This window comes from Petromyzon marinus, chromosome 58, assembly GCF_048934315.1.
Source record: "Petromyzon marinus isolate PM22_M1 ecotype Great Lakes invasive population chromosome 58, UKy_Petmar_22M1.pri1.0, whole genome shotgun sequence".
Taxonomy (NCBI): domain Eukaryota; kingdom Metazoa; phylum Chordata; class Hyperoartia; order Petromyzontiformes; family Petromyzontidae; genus Petromyzon; species Petromyzon marinus.
In genome coordinates, this window is record NC_133724.1 from 823,122 (window position 1) to 839,525 (window position 16,404).

The 16,404-nt window shown below is 49.2% G+C and overlaps 1 protein-coding gene across 2 annotated transcripts in view; it reads right to left on the reverse strand.

The window, feature by feature from the left end:
* Window positions 1-6,156: 6,156 nt before the first annotated feature.
* The window catches only part of LOC116955159 (SEC14-like protein 1), a 38,338-nt gene continuing 28,090 nt past the window's right edge, over window positions 6,157-16,404 (reverse strand). For both annotated transcript variants that reach the window (XM_032976170.2, XM_032976169.2), the window contains 2 exons: window positions 15,956-16,134; window positions 6,157-14,454 (listed from right to left, as the gene is read on the reverse strand). In XM_032976170.2, the coding sequence (XP_032832061.1) occupies window positions 14,358-14,454; window positions 15,956-16,134 (276 nt within the window). In that variant the 3' untranslated portion in view covers window positions 6,157-14,357. The remainder of the gene's footprint in view (window positions 14,455-15,955; window positions 16,135-16,404) is intronic.

Here is a 16,404-nt window from a genome sequence, read left to right on the forward strand (position 1 = left end):
TATAATTCAAGGAATCGTTTAAGCGGTTTCCGGTCATTCTGTTGGGAATCGATGCGGTGTACGTCATCCTCAAACAAGATCCGTTCCAAGTCGTTCTCAGCCGTCTGGCTCCTGGAGCTACGGCGACTCCTCGACTTACGAACGAGTTAGGTTCCATGCCTGTTCGTAAGTCGATTTGTTCGTAAGCCCCACTTTTACTGCCGATTCCAAACGTGTTGTACGGCATGCACACTAAACACGGTGAATGTCTTCAACGTTGTATCATCTCCTGTAGATGCCACTGATTATATATTCATGTTCTGTAGATGTAGATGCCACTGGTTCTTCATGTTCTGTAGATGTAGATGCCACTGGTTCTTCACTTTCTGTAGATGTAGATGCCACTGGTTCTTCACGTTCTGCAGATGTAGATGCCACTACATCTTCACGTCCTGCAGATGTAGATGCCACTGGTTCTTCACGTTCTGTAGATGTAGATGTGACCGGTTCTTCATGTTCTGTAGATGTAGATGCCACTGGTTCTTCACGTTCTGTAGATGTAGATGCCACTGGTTTTTCACGTTCTGTAGATGCCAATGGGTCTTCATGTTCTGTAGATGTAGATGCCACTGGTTCTTCACGTTCTGTAGATGTAGATGCCACTGGTTCTTCATGTTCTGTAGATGCCACTCGTTCTTCACGTTCTGTAGATGTGGATGCCACTGGTTCTTCACGTTCTGTAGATGTAGATGCCACTGGTTCTTCACGTTCTGCAGATGTAGATGCCACTGGTTCTTCACGTGCTGCAGATGTAGATGTGACCGGTTCTTCATGTTCTGTAGATGTAGATGCCACTCGTTCTTCACGTTCTGCAGATGTAGATGCCACTGGTTCTTCACGTTCTGCAGATGTAGATGCCACTGGTTCTTCACGTTCTGCAGATGTAGATGCCACTGGTTCTTCATGTTCTGTAGATGTAGATGCCACTGGTTTTTCACGTTCTGTAGATGCCAATGGGTCTTCATGTTCTGTAGATGTAGATGCCACTGGTTCTTCACGTTCTGTAGATGTAGATGCCACTGGTTCTTCATGTTCTGTAGATGCCACTCGTTCTTCACGTTCTGTAGATGTGGATGCCACTGGTTCTTCACGTTCTGTAGATGTAGATGCCACTGGTTCTTCACGTTCTGCAGATGTAGATGCCACTGGTTCTTCATGTTCTGTAGATGCCACTCGTTCTTCACGTTCTGTAGATGTGGATGCCACTGGTTCTTCACGTTCTGTAGATGTAGATGCCACTGGTTCTTCACGTTCTGCAGATGTAGATGCCACTGGTTCTTCACGTGCTGCAGATGTAGATGCGACCGGTTCTTCATGTTCTGTAGATGTAGATGCCACTCGTTCTTCACGTTCTGCAGATGTAGATGCCACTGGTTCTTCACGTTCTGCAGATGTAGATGCCACTGGTTCTTCACGTTCTGCAGATGTAGATGCCACTGGTTCTTCATGTTCTGTAGATGTAGATGCCACTGGTTTTTCACGTTCTGTAGATGCCAATGGGTCTTCATGTTCTGTAGATGTAGATGCCACTGGTTCTTCACGTTCTGTAGATGTAGATGCCACTGGTTCTTCATGTTCTGTAGATGCCACTCGTTCTTCACGTTCTGTAGATGTGGATGCCACTGGTTCTTCACGTTCTGTAGATGTAGATGCCACTGGTTCTTCACGTTCTGCAGATGTAGATGCCACTGGTTCTTCACGTGCTGCAGATGTAGATGTGACCGGTTCTTCATGTTCTGTAGATGTAGATGCCACTCGTTCTTCACGTTCTGCAGATGTAGATGCCACTGGTTCTTCACGTTCTGCAGATGTAGATGCCACTGGTTCTTCACGTTCTGCAGATGTAGATGCCACTGGTTCTTCATGTTCTGTAGATGTAGATGCCACTGGTTCTTCACGTTCTGTAGATGTAGATGCCACTGGTTCTTCACGTTCTGCAGATGTAGATGCCACTAATCTTCACGTCCTGCAGATGTAGATGCCACTGGTTCTTCACGTTCTGTAGATGTAGATGCCACTGGTTCTTCACGTTCTGTAGATGTAGATGCCACTGGTTCTTCACGTTCTGTAGATGTAGATGCCACTGGTTCTTCACGTTCTGTAGATGCCACTGGATCTTCATGTTCTGTAGATGTAGATGCCACTGGTTCTTCACGTTCTGTCGATGTAGATGCCACTGGTTCTTCATGTTCTGTAGATGCCACTCGTTCTTCACATTCTGTAGATGTAGATGCCACTGGTTCTTCACGTTCTGCAAATGTAGATGCCACTGGTTCTTCACGTTCTGTAGATGTAGATACCACTGGTTCTTCATGTTCTGTAGATGTCACTCGTTCTTCACGTTCTGTAGATGTAGATGCCACTGGTTCTTCATCTTCTGTAGATGTAGATGCCACTGGTTCGTCACGATCTGCAGATGTAGATGCCACTGGTTCTTCATGTTCTGCAGATGTAGATGCCACTGGTTCTTCACGTTCTTTTCTAGATTTAAAGCTTTCGTGACTGCTAGGATCCATACTCTTTGGTTCTTTTGGGTAAAGTCACGTAGGTGAAAATAAAATAACAAAAAAGAACAAAAAATCACGACGTTTCGGCCACAACACAAGCGGCCTTCATCAGGTGAAGGGACGAGACTGTCTGGAGGACAGCGCTGGAGTGGGAGAAGCCACGCTTAGATCACGACCTTTAAGCTGTGTGAGAAGATAAAGAAGACCAAGCGCCTTGACAAAGGAATTAGCATATAATTTAGCATTGAAATGGCTCATTGAAATAGCTAAGTTAAAGTATACACATACGCAGAGGTACCCCTTGACAAAGGAATTAGCATAGAATTTAGCATTGAAATAGCTGAGTGATTAGCTTGTAACTGGTCACAGAAATAGCTATGTTAAAGTCAGAGCATATACATTCACCGAGGCACCTAGTACTAATCAAACAGGAGAATTTAGCGAAACACAACCACGCTCAGACAGCGGACCTTTAAACTGTGTGCGAGCAAACAAGGTGTTCTGACAAAGAAATTAGCATAGAAATTAGCATTTGATTGGCCGATTTTAGGAAAGAGGTGGTGTACGTGCCGGTGGACTTGCCATTTGGCGCGGGGGGGGAGGGGGGAGGGGGAGTTTACCTATTGATGGTGTGAAAAGGGAATTTATAAGAGCTGCGAAAGTTTGGGGTACCACTACTTGAAAAAATATACTGTACCAATGAAATTAGTTTAATGTTTAGTTCGATTTAGAGCATCTTTCCAATGGTTGCTTAATTTGAAACCATCTTCTCGGTTGAAATTGTGTCTGTGTTTGTAGATCTGAATTGCTTCATGAACAAATCTCTGATAAAAGCCCGTGGGTTTGCAAAGAACCTTGGTATCGGAGAAAATTATATCGTGATCCCCCACAGCATTGTAACAGTGATCAGCCACGGCAGAATTCGTTTTGCCGTGTTTCAAATCTGATTTGTGCTCGCGAATTCGGTCAGAGACATGTCGCTTTGTCTCCCCGATATAGCAATCACCGCAGGTACAACTCAATTTGTAAACCCCGGGGTACTGTAAGTCAGGAATGACATCCTTCACGGATGGGATCAGATCACGAATTTTGTGTACTGTATTGAACCGGACCTGGATCTTGTGTTTGTTTAGAATTTTGGAAATCTTTTTAGTAACGCCTGCTATATATGGAAGTGTGATGGTTTTGACCGAAGTATCAAGTGGTTGTTTCTGTATGGAGGGAGAAACAGCTTGGCGGATGGTATGGTCAGAGTAACCATTCCTTTTGAGGGCCAGGTGTACATGTTTTCACATTCTGTAGATGAAGATGCCACTAGTTCTTCATGTTCTGCAGATGTACATGTAGATGCCACTGGTTCTTCACGTTCTGTAGATGTAGATGCCACTGGTTCCTCACGTTCTGTAGATGCCACTGGTTCTTCACGTTCTGTAGATGTAGATGGCACTGGTTCCTCACGTTCTGTAGATGCCACTGGTTCTTCACGTTCTGTAGATGCAGATGCCACCCACCACCGCCATCTATTGCGCGGCGTTTGAACTTACGACTCTCAGTCCAAACAACTGCCACTGGACGTGAGGACAGGTTTGTTCATATCTCTTAAAGTTTTCAAGTCGAATGTTTGTAAGTAGAGGAGTCTCTGTACCCCATTGCTGAATTTAGTTTCAACCGAGCAACGAGCCCCTTGCCTGACCCAACATTGCTGCTTCTGAGAAATAAACGTACGCACAACGACCATCAACACTTTAACCAATTGCCCATTTCGTGAGGTACACCCTAACTCGCTAAAGGGCCGTCCATAAATGACGTCACGCATCTGGGGGGCGGGGGAGAAATGTGACGTCACATCAAAATGGGCAACTTTAAATATAGACAACACGTTCTACTTAACTAAATAGACTTTTTAATAAATGTTTTCCCCTACATCAGAGTGCAGCGCCACATTAAATACGCACTAGAATGACGATAGTTTAAAGCGATCTGAAGCGATTTGAAGCATGTTTTATTTCTTGGGAGGGGGGGGGGGCAGAGCTTTGTGACGTCATATTTTAGGGGGGTCTGACTTTTTGTGACGCCGTGTGACGAAGGGGGGGGGTCAAATATCGTCCAAAATCGCGTGACGTCATTTATGGACGGTCCCTAAGTCAAGGGACGCTCCGCACGCGTGACGTAATTCGTTCTCTCTCGCTGGCGACTTCTCACTAACATCGCTTACGATCAATGAGTTGAGAAATGTCTTTCATATCGTTTCATGTTGGCAGATTCATACGTGACTATCCACCAATGACTCATGTATGATTTTAATTGATAACATCATGTACGACCCCGGTTGAGAACCACCGATCTATTCCATTGCTGGATGAAAGTCGAATGCCGCATGAGTTTCACGCTCCATCTTCGCTATGGGTGGTGCACCCCTTTGGGGGGGCGTCCATAAATGACGTCACGCGATTTTGGACGATTTTTGACCCCCCCCCCCTCGTCACACGGCGTCACAAGTCAGACCCGCCCTTAAATATGACGTCACAAAGCTCTGCCCCCCCCCCCCCCCCAAAAATAAAACACGCTTCAAATCGCTTTAAACTATCGTCATTGTAGTTGCGTATTTAATGTGGCGCTGCACTCTGATGTTGTAGGAGAAAACATTTATTAAAAAGTCTATTTAAGTAGAACGTGTTGTCTATATTTAAAGTTGCGCATTTTGATGTGACGTCACATTTCTCAAGCCCCGCCCTCCTCTCGTCACACATCGTCACAAATGTCTGACCTCCTCCCCCCCTAGGTGCGTGACGTCATTTATGGACGGTCTCTTGGCTGCTATTCCATTCTCATGATCGACCATCGCTATCACAACTTGACGTCTTTCAAGATTGTAACTTCACTTGCAAAGTGCATGTGACGATGCATCCTTGTACCCGTGTTTACTCCAGGTCAGTGCAAGTCACCATACATCACTTTCATATTTATGTAACTGTTGTGTCTCTCCCACACACAACCGGTTAGTGCTGTACCAGTGACGGATTGGCCACGTTCTGTTGACGTCACAACCCTTACTAGTTGGCTTGTGTCGGGTGGTGGCGGGTTTAACGACACAACTTTTATATATTTACGCGATCTAACCCAAAAAAAACTCTATTATGGATGATATTGGTCGTGAAAGACGACGTGTTAAACACTTCTGTAACTTACTTTGCAAATCTATGATGAGTCACATACGTTTGTCCAAGCCGATATCTGCTACAGGGAACCTATTCGAGTATTTGACATTGATTTACGTTTGTTGCAGTATTTTCGATGTCTCATGTCATCGTTTTTTTTTAATCCCAATTGCTATTTGCTCCACTGCTGTACTCTTTAATTTGTTAAGTTTGGTGACCCAGGTGGTCCCTTCTATCGTGCCACGTGCCCTGCCAGAGTTCACTGAATGTCGAAATTAATTACCGGCCGTGGTCTATCCACTGCTAGATGTAGCCCCCACCCCCAAAGCCGTGTCCTTGGCCACGATCATGCGTCCAGAATCTGCACACAAACTCGAAGCCGCCATGCTCAGTGTCGGCGTTGTGACGGCGTTCTTCTGCTCGCTTCAAGAAGTCGCACGTGGAAGCGGAAATGAGATAAAATATTTTGTTTTGTTTATTGCATTTAGAAGTCACACATTCTAAATGGCCAAATCAAAGAAAGTGAAAATGCTTATGCAGAGCAACACAACCGGACCTGACTACGGTTTGAACAGAGTGCTAAGCAGGTTAACAGACGACACGCAGACTCCCAGTCACGATGCCAACGCTGGCCCCCACGTTGGCTGGCCCAACGTTGCCCGTTTACTGGGATGGAAGGTTAATGAAGCTGACCATCATTGTTAAAGACCCATAACTACCTTGCAAGCGCCACGAGACTTTCCACAACTAAATAACGACCCAGGGCTCGAACACAGGATATCTCGGCGGGACTGGCTCGGTATCTGTGACGCGGTCATCATAAACCTCCGGACACGACAACCGCCTACAACCAAGGACTTCACCAGGGATCTCAGCGGTGCTTGGATGTGTCTGGCGCAGCCATTACACACCTTCGGGAGTGAGACTCCCAGACCCCCAAGGGGGTTCGAACCCAGGTTTTCTAAGGTGCCGAGGGCTCAGCGAATCATTCAGGTGGTCCGTGACGGCCGATTCTCATCATCGACACAAACGCTCCACACGGACAAGACGACCGACGCGTCGACGGACTTCGTCAAGAACTAAAAACATTTTAAACGCCGAGTACAACACGGGGAGATGGTGGGAACGGTGGGGGTGGTAATTTCAACCTGGCAGTAAAATTGTCTAGGTCTCGGAACGAAACGTTGGACATAGTTCCGAACAATGCGTGGTGCGTCAACAGGATGAGGGCAGCCGGGCGCGCCACCACCACCATCACCACCACCCGGCTAAGGAAGTGAAAGTCTCACCCTGCTCTCGGTTTAAGAAGCCTCCCCCACATCTGGCTTCAGGGTTTATCGTATTTTAGTGGGTTTAGGGTTTAGTATTTTAGAGGATATACGGTTTTCTGGATTAAGAGTTTAAAAATTCAAGGTATTGATTTTAAACTGTAATAGTTTAAAGGCCGGAGGTTTAAGCGTCATTAGATAGTTGTTTTTAATCATCATCATTATTATATCGGCCCTTATGTGTTTAAGGATTAGCGGGTTTAAGGTTGAATTCGTTTTTAAGGATCGTGGTTTACATTTTTGGCGGGGTGTTTGGTAATCACAGTTTAGAAGTTTGGGGTTTAAGGTTTCGTGAGTTTCAGGTCGAAGCAGTTTTAAGGTACACGGTTTACAGAATTGGGAGGTTTAAGGGGCAGAGAGGTTAGTTTATAGAGCGTCTTAACGGCTACATATGGGTTAGTGTGATAGAGGCAGGCGCACAGGGTATCAGGGAACAGAGGTGTCAAGCAGACTCGGGGTTTTAAGCCGGGGCCGAGAGGACAAACGCGTTTAGCAGCAGAACCCCACAAACTCCCACTTGATATTCTCTCTCGAGAGAGAGAGAGAGACGTGAACGCACAGAAGACGTTCGCACAAAGACAACGAAACACGCGCATACAAAAGATACAAGGTCCCCCGTGTAAGCCTTTAACGGACTGTTGGGGCAAGTGCTGTTAGCGAGCACCTATGAAGGCCGGCAGCACGGCGCACGTGGGGGTGTGGGGGGCCAGCACCACGTCCGGCCACCTTTGTCTCCCCAGCGCTGATGTTTAAGCACCGCACCAGGGTACTCATTCGAGGCTGAGTCGACTTAGGGGAGGCGTAGTTCCAGTTCAAATATCCGCCACTGTTATCGATCGTGAGCGGGAATTGAAAAAGGGTCGCCAAGTTGGTAGCGGAGCGCGCTAACCGCTACACTACCACTCCCCGTATACATAAAGGCACACACACACCAACACAGTCACACACTGCACACGTACAACTACACTTGACATTCACCGCTAAGTGGCAGTGATGTTGCCACGGCGTCTGCGCCAGGCTAGGTGCACGTTAAGGTCACATTGAGTGGTGAGGCTCACCGATAGGGAGTTTGCGGGACATACCCAGGTGTTACGAGTTAATAGGATGCATACAGTAAACACATACACAAATAAACATGTCTATACGACCATGCCGCACCTCCGATTAGCGTGCTTGGCTACGTACGGTGCGAAGGAAGTTCAACATACATCCATGATGGACACACAAGACACGGAACAGCTCACTTGTATACGGACACAAACCTCCAGTATAGCTTTAACAGCCTCTTGGAACGAGCACTGTTAGCGAGCACCTATTTAGGCCACCATGGCCCACAATGGGATGGTGTAGCAATCACCACACTCGGCCACCTTCGTCTCTCCAGTGCTGATGTTTGTTTGCACAGCACACTCACTTTAGGCAGAGTCGACCGCAGGGAGGCCCAGGACCTGTTATGATATCGCTCACCACTGATGTTAGCCGTGGCTGGAAATCAGAACTCGGGTCGTCGGCTTCGCAGTGCAGCGTGCTAACCACTGCGCCACCACTCCCCACTCAAGCACATCATACGTTTTTGCACATTTATCCACCATTAACTCAAGTACACAATAATACACGAGAGACACACACACATCCAAACACAACATGCTTGCATACAAAGACAAAGATCCCCCGTATAGCCTGTAACAGATTGTTGGGGCAAGTGCTGTTAGCGAGCACCTTTGAAGGCCGGCACGGTACACGAGTGGGTGGCCAGCACCACACCCGACCGCCTTTGTCTCCCCAGATGTTTACACACCGCACCAGGTACTCATTTGAGGCCGAGTCGACCTAGGGGAGGACCGGTTCAGATAATCGTCACTGATGTTGGCCGTGAGTGAGAATCGAACTCGGGTCGCCAGGTTCATAGCGTAGCGCGCTAACCGCGACACTGCCGCTCCTCCTAACTTGCACTCGCACACACACCATTAGACATACACACAAAGTCACACACACAGACACAAACTCGCACACACATAGACACATGTACACAAACTCACACACAAACTCGCACACACACAAACTCGCACACACACAAACTCACACAGACACCATTAGACATAAACACAAACTTACACACGCACAAACTCGCACACACACAAAGACACATGTACACAAACTCGCACACACAGACACATGTACACAAACTCACACACACAGACACATGTACACAAACTCACACACACAGACACATGTACACAAACTCACACACACAGACACATGTACACAAACTCACACACAAACATGTACACAAAGACCACATACACAATCACTCATACACAAGACACCCCCCCAGCAAACACATACATTGTGCTGAATTAGTAACTACACTCAACTTCGCTACATTGAATAAATCAATATTAATATTATATAACTATATACAAATATGTTTTCAAAGATTCACAACAAATATTTTTTTGCAACTAGGCGAGAGAAAAAAAAAAACCACTTCGTCCAATTCCCACGAGCGATTCTAACACGTTTAACGCAGACAACAGAAGGAATTCAAGACATTCATCTGCTACGATGTCCGAGTGAGAAGCAACAACAACAGAGCGTTCAAAGTCGGGCAACCCAAGAACCAACAACAGGCTCCTCCTGGGGAGCTACCAGAACCCCCTCCTCGTCGGTGTGCGACCAGTGGCAGCGCCGCTCCGGCTTCGCCGCAAAGCTCGGCGAGAAACGCAAAACGTTTTGCGTTTCCCTCCGACCGCGTGTCCCGACCGCGCTATCGGCGGTCGCGTCGCAGGCCTCACGCGCAGCGACCGTCCCACGTCGGTCGACGGACCCGCGACGGAAAGAAGTGGGTGTCGTAGAGCTACCTACGAGGTCCCCCTCATCGCCTGACCTCCGCTCCACACGCGGTAGAGGGCCGGCGCTTACCCGCCCGCTCTGCCGTTCGTCTGTCAAACTGATATTTTTTTTTTTATAATTCTCAAGTGCTGGAATTTTGCCCAAATAAGCGCTTAACATTTACGGATTTTTTTTTTTTAGACGTGTGCGCGCCCGCGACCTGGATCAGAACCCAGGATGTCAGCGGTGGTGGATCATCGTCTCCGACTCTGCTGAGCAGCCGCCCGGGCACCCCGACAAAGGCGACTTCCACGCGGACTTTCAGTTCCGTTTTTGGGTTGCCTCCTACTTTAAACAATCGACGTAAAACAGAAATGTTAGTTGTGCAAATGAACATATTCCTAGCGACTTAAATCACAAAGCTCTCTGTCTCAAGTGGCAAGAGGAGAAATGCAAGATAAGCCGGCAGACGGGCGTGAGACTGCCCAACGATGGGAGCGAGGCCCGATCTCCCAGTAGCTGGGGCTGGTGCTTCGGACTAACTGCAACGCCGCGTGGTTACACAGGAAAACAACTGGCGAGTCCCCGAGGCTCGTTCTCAGGAGCATGCTGCTGCTACTGCCCCAAGCATCATCAATTATTTTTGTCAACTGCAATTTGACGTAAGAAGGGTTTTGCTTTGTGCGTGGTAGCACTGCCGGCGAAAGCAGAGAACGCGCGCGGCCCAATGTAGCGGTGCCGCATGCCGTGCTCGGCTCGTGAAAGGTAGAGGCGCAGGCCTGCAATTCCCCGCGTGCGCCACTGCTGGAGGCAGGGCCCTCCACGGGCGAGAGCTCGCGCGAGGGTGTTTTGGCCTACTCTTCCACGTTGACCGCACGACTGCCCACACTTTACCCCGCCGAAGTCTACAACTTCTAACCGGTGTCAAGCGATGTTAGCGCTGGGCAGGTCTTTCTAGCCAACCATGTTGGGACTGTGATTCTGACCCCCGGCGAGAGGCAAATTCAATCGTCACTTTTTTGCGTTCGTTTTTGTGTTTAGCAACAACGCACCAAACACGATTGTTTACAATTAACTCGTGGTAGGCTTTCGCGACGAATATTATTATTCGTAATAAAGTTTTCTTCTCTCTCTTTGTTGGATTAAGACCGCGCAAATGTAAACGTGTGGTGAACCCACCTCCACCCAACACGGCCAATCGGGAAGGTTCATCGCGTTATGAACAAAACGTGCCAATTAGTTACCACTTCAGCACCACCGCTGTGCGCGGGTCGGAGAGCAAACCCACAGCAACAACATTTACAATCTGAGTTGACGATATTTCGCTGGCGATTACAACCGGCGTCATGAGCGGGCCATTGTACGTATGCTGAACTTCTTTTGCACCGCACGTAGCCAACCGTGCAAGTAGGAGGCACCAGAAACACTCGGCACGTCCTGTTCCACGTGACGAACCCTGCCGATTGGCCGTGCCGCGTGGAGGCGGCTTTACGACACGCTCACATTTACGCGGTTTCGAACCCAACAAGGAAAACTTGATCGCCAACGATTGTTTCAGCTCGCCGCCAAGCCAACAACGTAACTGGTCTCACAAATAGCTTCTGTGCGGTCGAATGCCGTCTTGGTAAAATGCCGCGTCCCGCGCGACCCCCCCCCCCCCCCCCGAGTACACGCGGTGGGGGTGGGGAGGCAGTCTCTGGCTACTTCGGTTTCCTTTCGCCAAGCAGGAATCCAAGCGATTGAAAACACCGGACCACTCAATGCAGTACAGCAGCAGCAGCAGAAGCAGCAGCAGCCTCGCGTCAACTTAGCCTCGTGACTCGGCGAGGCTTTGCCGGATAAGCAACGGGACGCCGTTTAACCGGGGTGAAAGAGTTGTTTTGTTCACCGGTTACCGTGAACCCGATATGGGGAACTTTGTTTCACAGCCCGGCGATCAGTGCTCCCGTGACGTTTCGTTTCATCGGCTTCGCCAAAACCGACCGCTGAAACCCACGGCGTCCCTTTGTCCTGCGGACAGCCTGGGCCCCCCCCCCCTTGTCAACGTAACGTGGAATTTCCACCGCTGGCCGATGGCCGAGGATGGCGACGACGGGAGACATTCCGATGTTCGGATATCGAGCCAAATCTCCAATTGATTGGTTGCGAGCTCAAGTGATTTACCGCAGGGGTTGGGGCGGGTCGCACTGATCTGTGAAAATACCCAAAACCCGCCGGGGCTAACGAGGTGGCCAGATGATGGCAACACGACAACAGATTCTTGGATCCATCTGTGTGGAGGTGTCAATATTATCCTCGCGCATGTCCTGGTGGTTTTCTGATTTCCTCCCGGGATGCTGGTCGTATTATTTGTCTCAGAACATCTCTGTTCTGTGAACAGAAAGCCACCACCGTTTGCAGCCCTCAGCAAGCAGTGGAAATTCCACATTCCCATGTCAGGGACAGGCCGTCCAAAGGACAGACAGCCACGATTGGCTTCCCACAATGCGTGACTAGTTTTATAGACCCAGACAAACAAGTGGGTGGGTGTGAACTCATGTCCTTCGTGCTCTCTGACCTACGACGACTGGCCACTGGAGGTCAGAGGTCAGAGTTACAAACTATTCTTAGAGATATTTTCACAAAGATGATAACGTTGACTTGTTTTCATAATTGAATATTGTTCAGTTGTGTGTGCGCGCGCGTGTTTTTATGAATGTGCACGTGATTTATAGTCATGTACATTTATTCATGTGCATCCGTTAGGAGTGGTGGCGCAGCGGTTAACGCACTACGCTGCGGGGCCCCGCAGTCTGGGTTCAATTTCTGTTCACGACCAACAACAGTGGCGAATGTTTGAACCGGTCGTGGACCTCCCTTAGGTTGACTCGGCATTAATCGAGTACCTGGTGTGCAGTGTGTGAACATCAGCACTGGGGAGGCAAAGGTGGCCGGGCGTGGTGTTGGTCACCCACCCCCTCGTGTGCCGTGCCGGCCTTCACAGCTGTTACGTAACAGCACTTGCCCAAACAGCCAGTTCAAGGCCAAACGGGGGATATTTGTATTTGTCTTTGTGTGTGTGTGTATGACGTCGTTTTGTTCCAGTATTAATAGCTGCTCGCGAACACCACTTGCCCCAATAGTCTATGGAGGCTATATGGGGTATCTTAATCTTCTTTGTGTATACAAGCGTGCAAGTGTGATGAATGTGTGTGTGTGTGTGCGCACATGCAGAGCCGTCCCCAGGGTGACGGTGAATCAGGCCCTGCGCTTTGCGTTCCCAACGCACTTTTACGTCACGGCGTCAGATGCAATACCTCCGGTTTAGTTTGAAGGCGGGCGCCCGCGTGGTGGGATTTGCCTCGGGCCCTGCACCGACCCCTATGGACAGCCCTGTATACATATGAATGTACGTGTGTTTATACAGATGTGTGTGTGTGTGATGTGCTGTGTATACAGATGTGTGTGTGTGTGTGATGTGTTGTGTGTGTATACAGATGTGCTGTGTGTGTATACAGATGTGCTGTGTGTATACAGATGTGTGGGTGTGTGATGTGCTGTGTGTGTATACAGATGTGTGTGTGTGATGTGCTGTGTGTGTATACAGATGTGTGTGTGTGATGTGCTGTGTGTGTATACAGATGTGCTGTGTGTGTATACAGATGTGTGTGTGTGTGTGATGTGCTGTGTGTATACAGATGTGTGTGTGTGTGATGTGCTGTGTGTGTATACAGATGTGCTGTGTGTGTATACAGATGTGTGTGTGTGTGATGTGCTGTGTGTGTATACAGATGTGTACGTGTGATGTGCTGTGTGTATATTTTACAATTATATTCCTTCACAGGAGCCTCTTTCTGGCAGCAGACGTACACCTTGGCAGGGAGACTGACCGGGAGTCGAACTGTGTAGGACCTTCTTTGATGAGGCTCCCACTGCTTCTTCGTTGTGATATTTCATTTTATTATCGGAGACCCTGAGACCCGGTCTCCTGGACCCGAGTCTCAAGACCCTGAGACCCGGTCTCCTGGATCCGAGCCTCAAGACCCTGAGACCCGGTCTCCTGGATCCAAGTCTCAAGATCCTGAGACCCGGTCTCCTGGATCCGAGTCTCAAGACACTGAGACCCGGTCTCCTGGAGCAGAGTCTCAAGACACTGAGACCCGGTCTCCTGGATCCAAGTCTCAAGATCCTGAGACCCGGTCTCCTGGATCCGAGTCTCAAGATCCTGAGACCCGGTCTCCTGGAGCCGAGTCTCAAGACACTGAGACCCGGTCTCCTGGAGCCGAGAGTCAAGACCCTGAGACCCGGTCTCCTGGGGCCGAGTCTCAAGACCCTGAGACCCGGTCTCCTGGATCCGAGTCTCAAGACCTTGAGACCCGGTCTCCTGGATCCGAGTCTCGAGACACTGAGACCCGGTGTCCTGGATCCGAGAGTCTCAAGACCCTGAGACCCGGTCTCCTGGGGCCGAGTCTCAAGACCCCGAGACCCGGTCTCCTGGAGCCGAGCCCTCCTGTCTATCTGGAGGCCATGGATCCAGCTCCAGAAGAATTGGTACCTCCACTCAGCTGTGAAAATCCACTCTGGCAGGACTCCAGGCTCGTCATGGAGCCCCTGAGACACGGGACGACGGACGGATGGACACAAGTACACAGACAAAAACACACGCATACACACGCACACACAAGCACGGAGAGTGGCGATTAGCATGTTCACATGAGCGTGTGTGTAGTATATGTAGCGTGTGTATGTAGTGTGTGTATAGTGTGTATGTAGTGTGTGCAGTGTGTATGTAGCGTGTGTATGTTGTATATGTAGTGCGTGTAGTGTGTATATATGTAGCGTGTACGCAGCGTGTGTATGTCTATATGTAGTGCGTGTAGTGTGTATATATGTAGCGTGTACGCAGCGTGTGTATGTCTATATGTAGTGTGTGTAGTGTGTATATATGTAGCGTGTACGCAGCGTGTGTATATCTATATGTAGTGCGTGCAGTGTGTATATATGTAGCGTGTACGCAGCGTGTGTATATCTATATGTAGTGTGTGTAGTGTGTATATATGTAGCGTGTACGCAGCGTGTGTATGTCTATATGTAGTGCGTGTAGTGTGTATATATGTAGCGTGTACGCAGCGTGTGTATGTCTATATGTAGTGCGTGTAGTGTGTATATATGTAGCGTGTACGCAGCGTGTGTATGTCTATATGTAGTGTGTGTAGTGTGTATATATGTAGCGTGTACGCAGCGTGTGTATATCTATATGTAGTGTGTGTAGTGTGTATATATGTAGCGTGTACGCAGCGTGTGTATGTCTATATGTAGTGCGTGTAGTGTGTATATATGTAGCGTGTACGCAGCGTGTGTATGTCTATATGTAGTGCGTGCAGTGTGTATATATGTAGCGTGTACGCAGCGTGTGTATGTCTATATGTAGTGCGTGCAGTGTGTATATATGTAGCGTGTACGCAGCGTGTGGATGTCGTATATGTAGTGCGTGTAGTGTGTATATATGTAGCGTGTACGCAGCGTGTGTATGTCTATATGTAGTGCGTGCAGTGTGTATATATGTAGCGTGTACGCAGCGTGTGTATGTCTATATGTAGTGCGTGCAGTGTGTATATATGTAGCGTGTACGCAGCGTGTGTATGTCTATATGTAGTGTGTGTAGTGTGTATATATGTAGCGTGTATGTCTATATGTAGTGTGTGTAGTGTGTATATATGTAGCGTGTACGCAGCGTGTGTATGTCTATATGTAGTGCGTGCAGTGTGTATATATGTAGCGTGTACGCAGCGTGTGTATGTCTATATGTAGTGCGTGCAGTGTGTATATATGTAGCGTGTACGCAGCGTGTGTATGTCTATATGTAGTGCGTGTAGTGTGTATATATGTAGCGTGTACGCAGCGTGTGTATGTCTATATGTAGTGCGTGTAGTGTGTATATATGTAGCGTGTACGCAGCGTGTGTATGTCTATATGTAGTGCGTGCAGTGTGTATATATGTAGCGTGTACGCAGTGTGTGTATGTCTATATGTAGTGCGTGCAGTGTGTATATATGTAGCGTGTACGCAGCGTGTGTATGTCTATATGTAGTGCGTGCAGCGCGCGTCTCACCTAAAGTCGTGCGAGGCCAGCACCTCGGTGTAGTACATCACCTTGCCCTTGTGCGTGCCGGGCAGCTGCAGCGACGCGATGACGTCGTCCACGCGGGGCAGCGAGCCCCCGCCGGCCCCCACCCCGGCCAGCCGCCACTGCAGCACGTAGCGGCCCGGCCAGCGCGCCACGTGCGAGCCCTGGCACACGCGGGCAAAGGTGAGCCCGCGGAGCCTCGGCGGAGCCTCGGCGGAGCCGTCCGTCGGGGCAAGTGCCGCCGAGCGAGGGGGCGGACGCCGCGAGGCCGAGCACGCGAGCGGCGGGGTGGCTGGGTGGGTGGGTGGCCTGACAGGAGGCCGGCGGGCACCACTTGACGGGCGCTTGGGCTAGCGGTGGCCAGGCCCGCCCCTGAAAGAAGAGGCTACGTAGCTCGGCAGGCTGAGCATCGTCAAAGTGGAAAGAGGGATGAA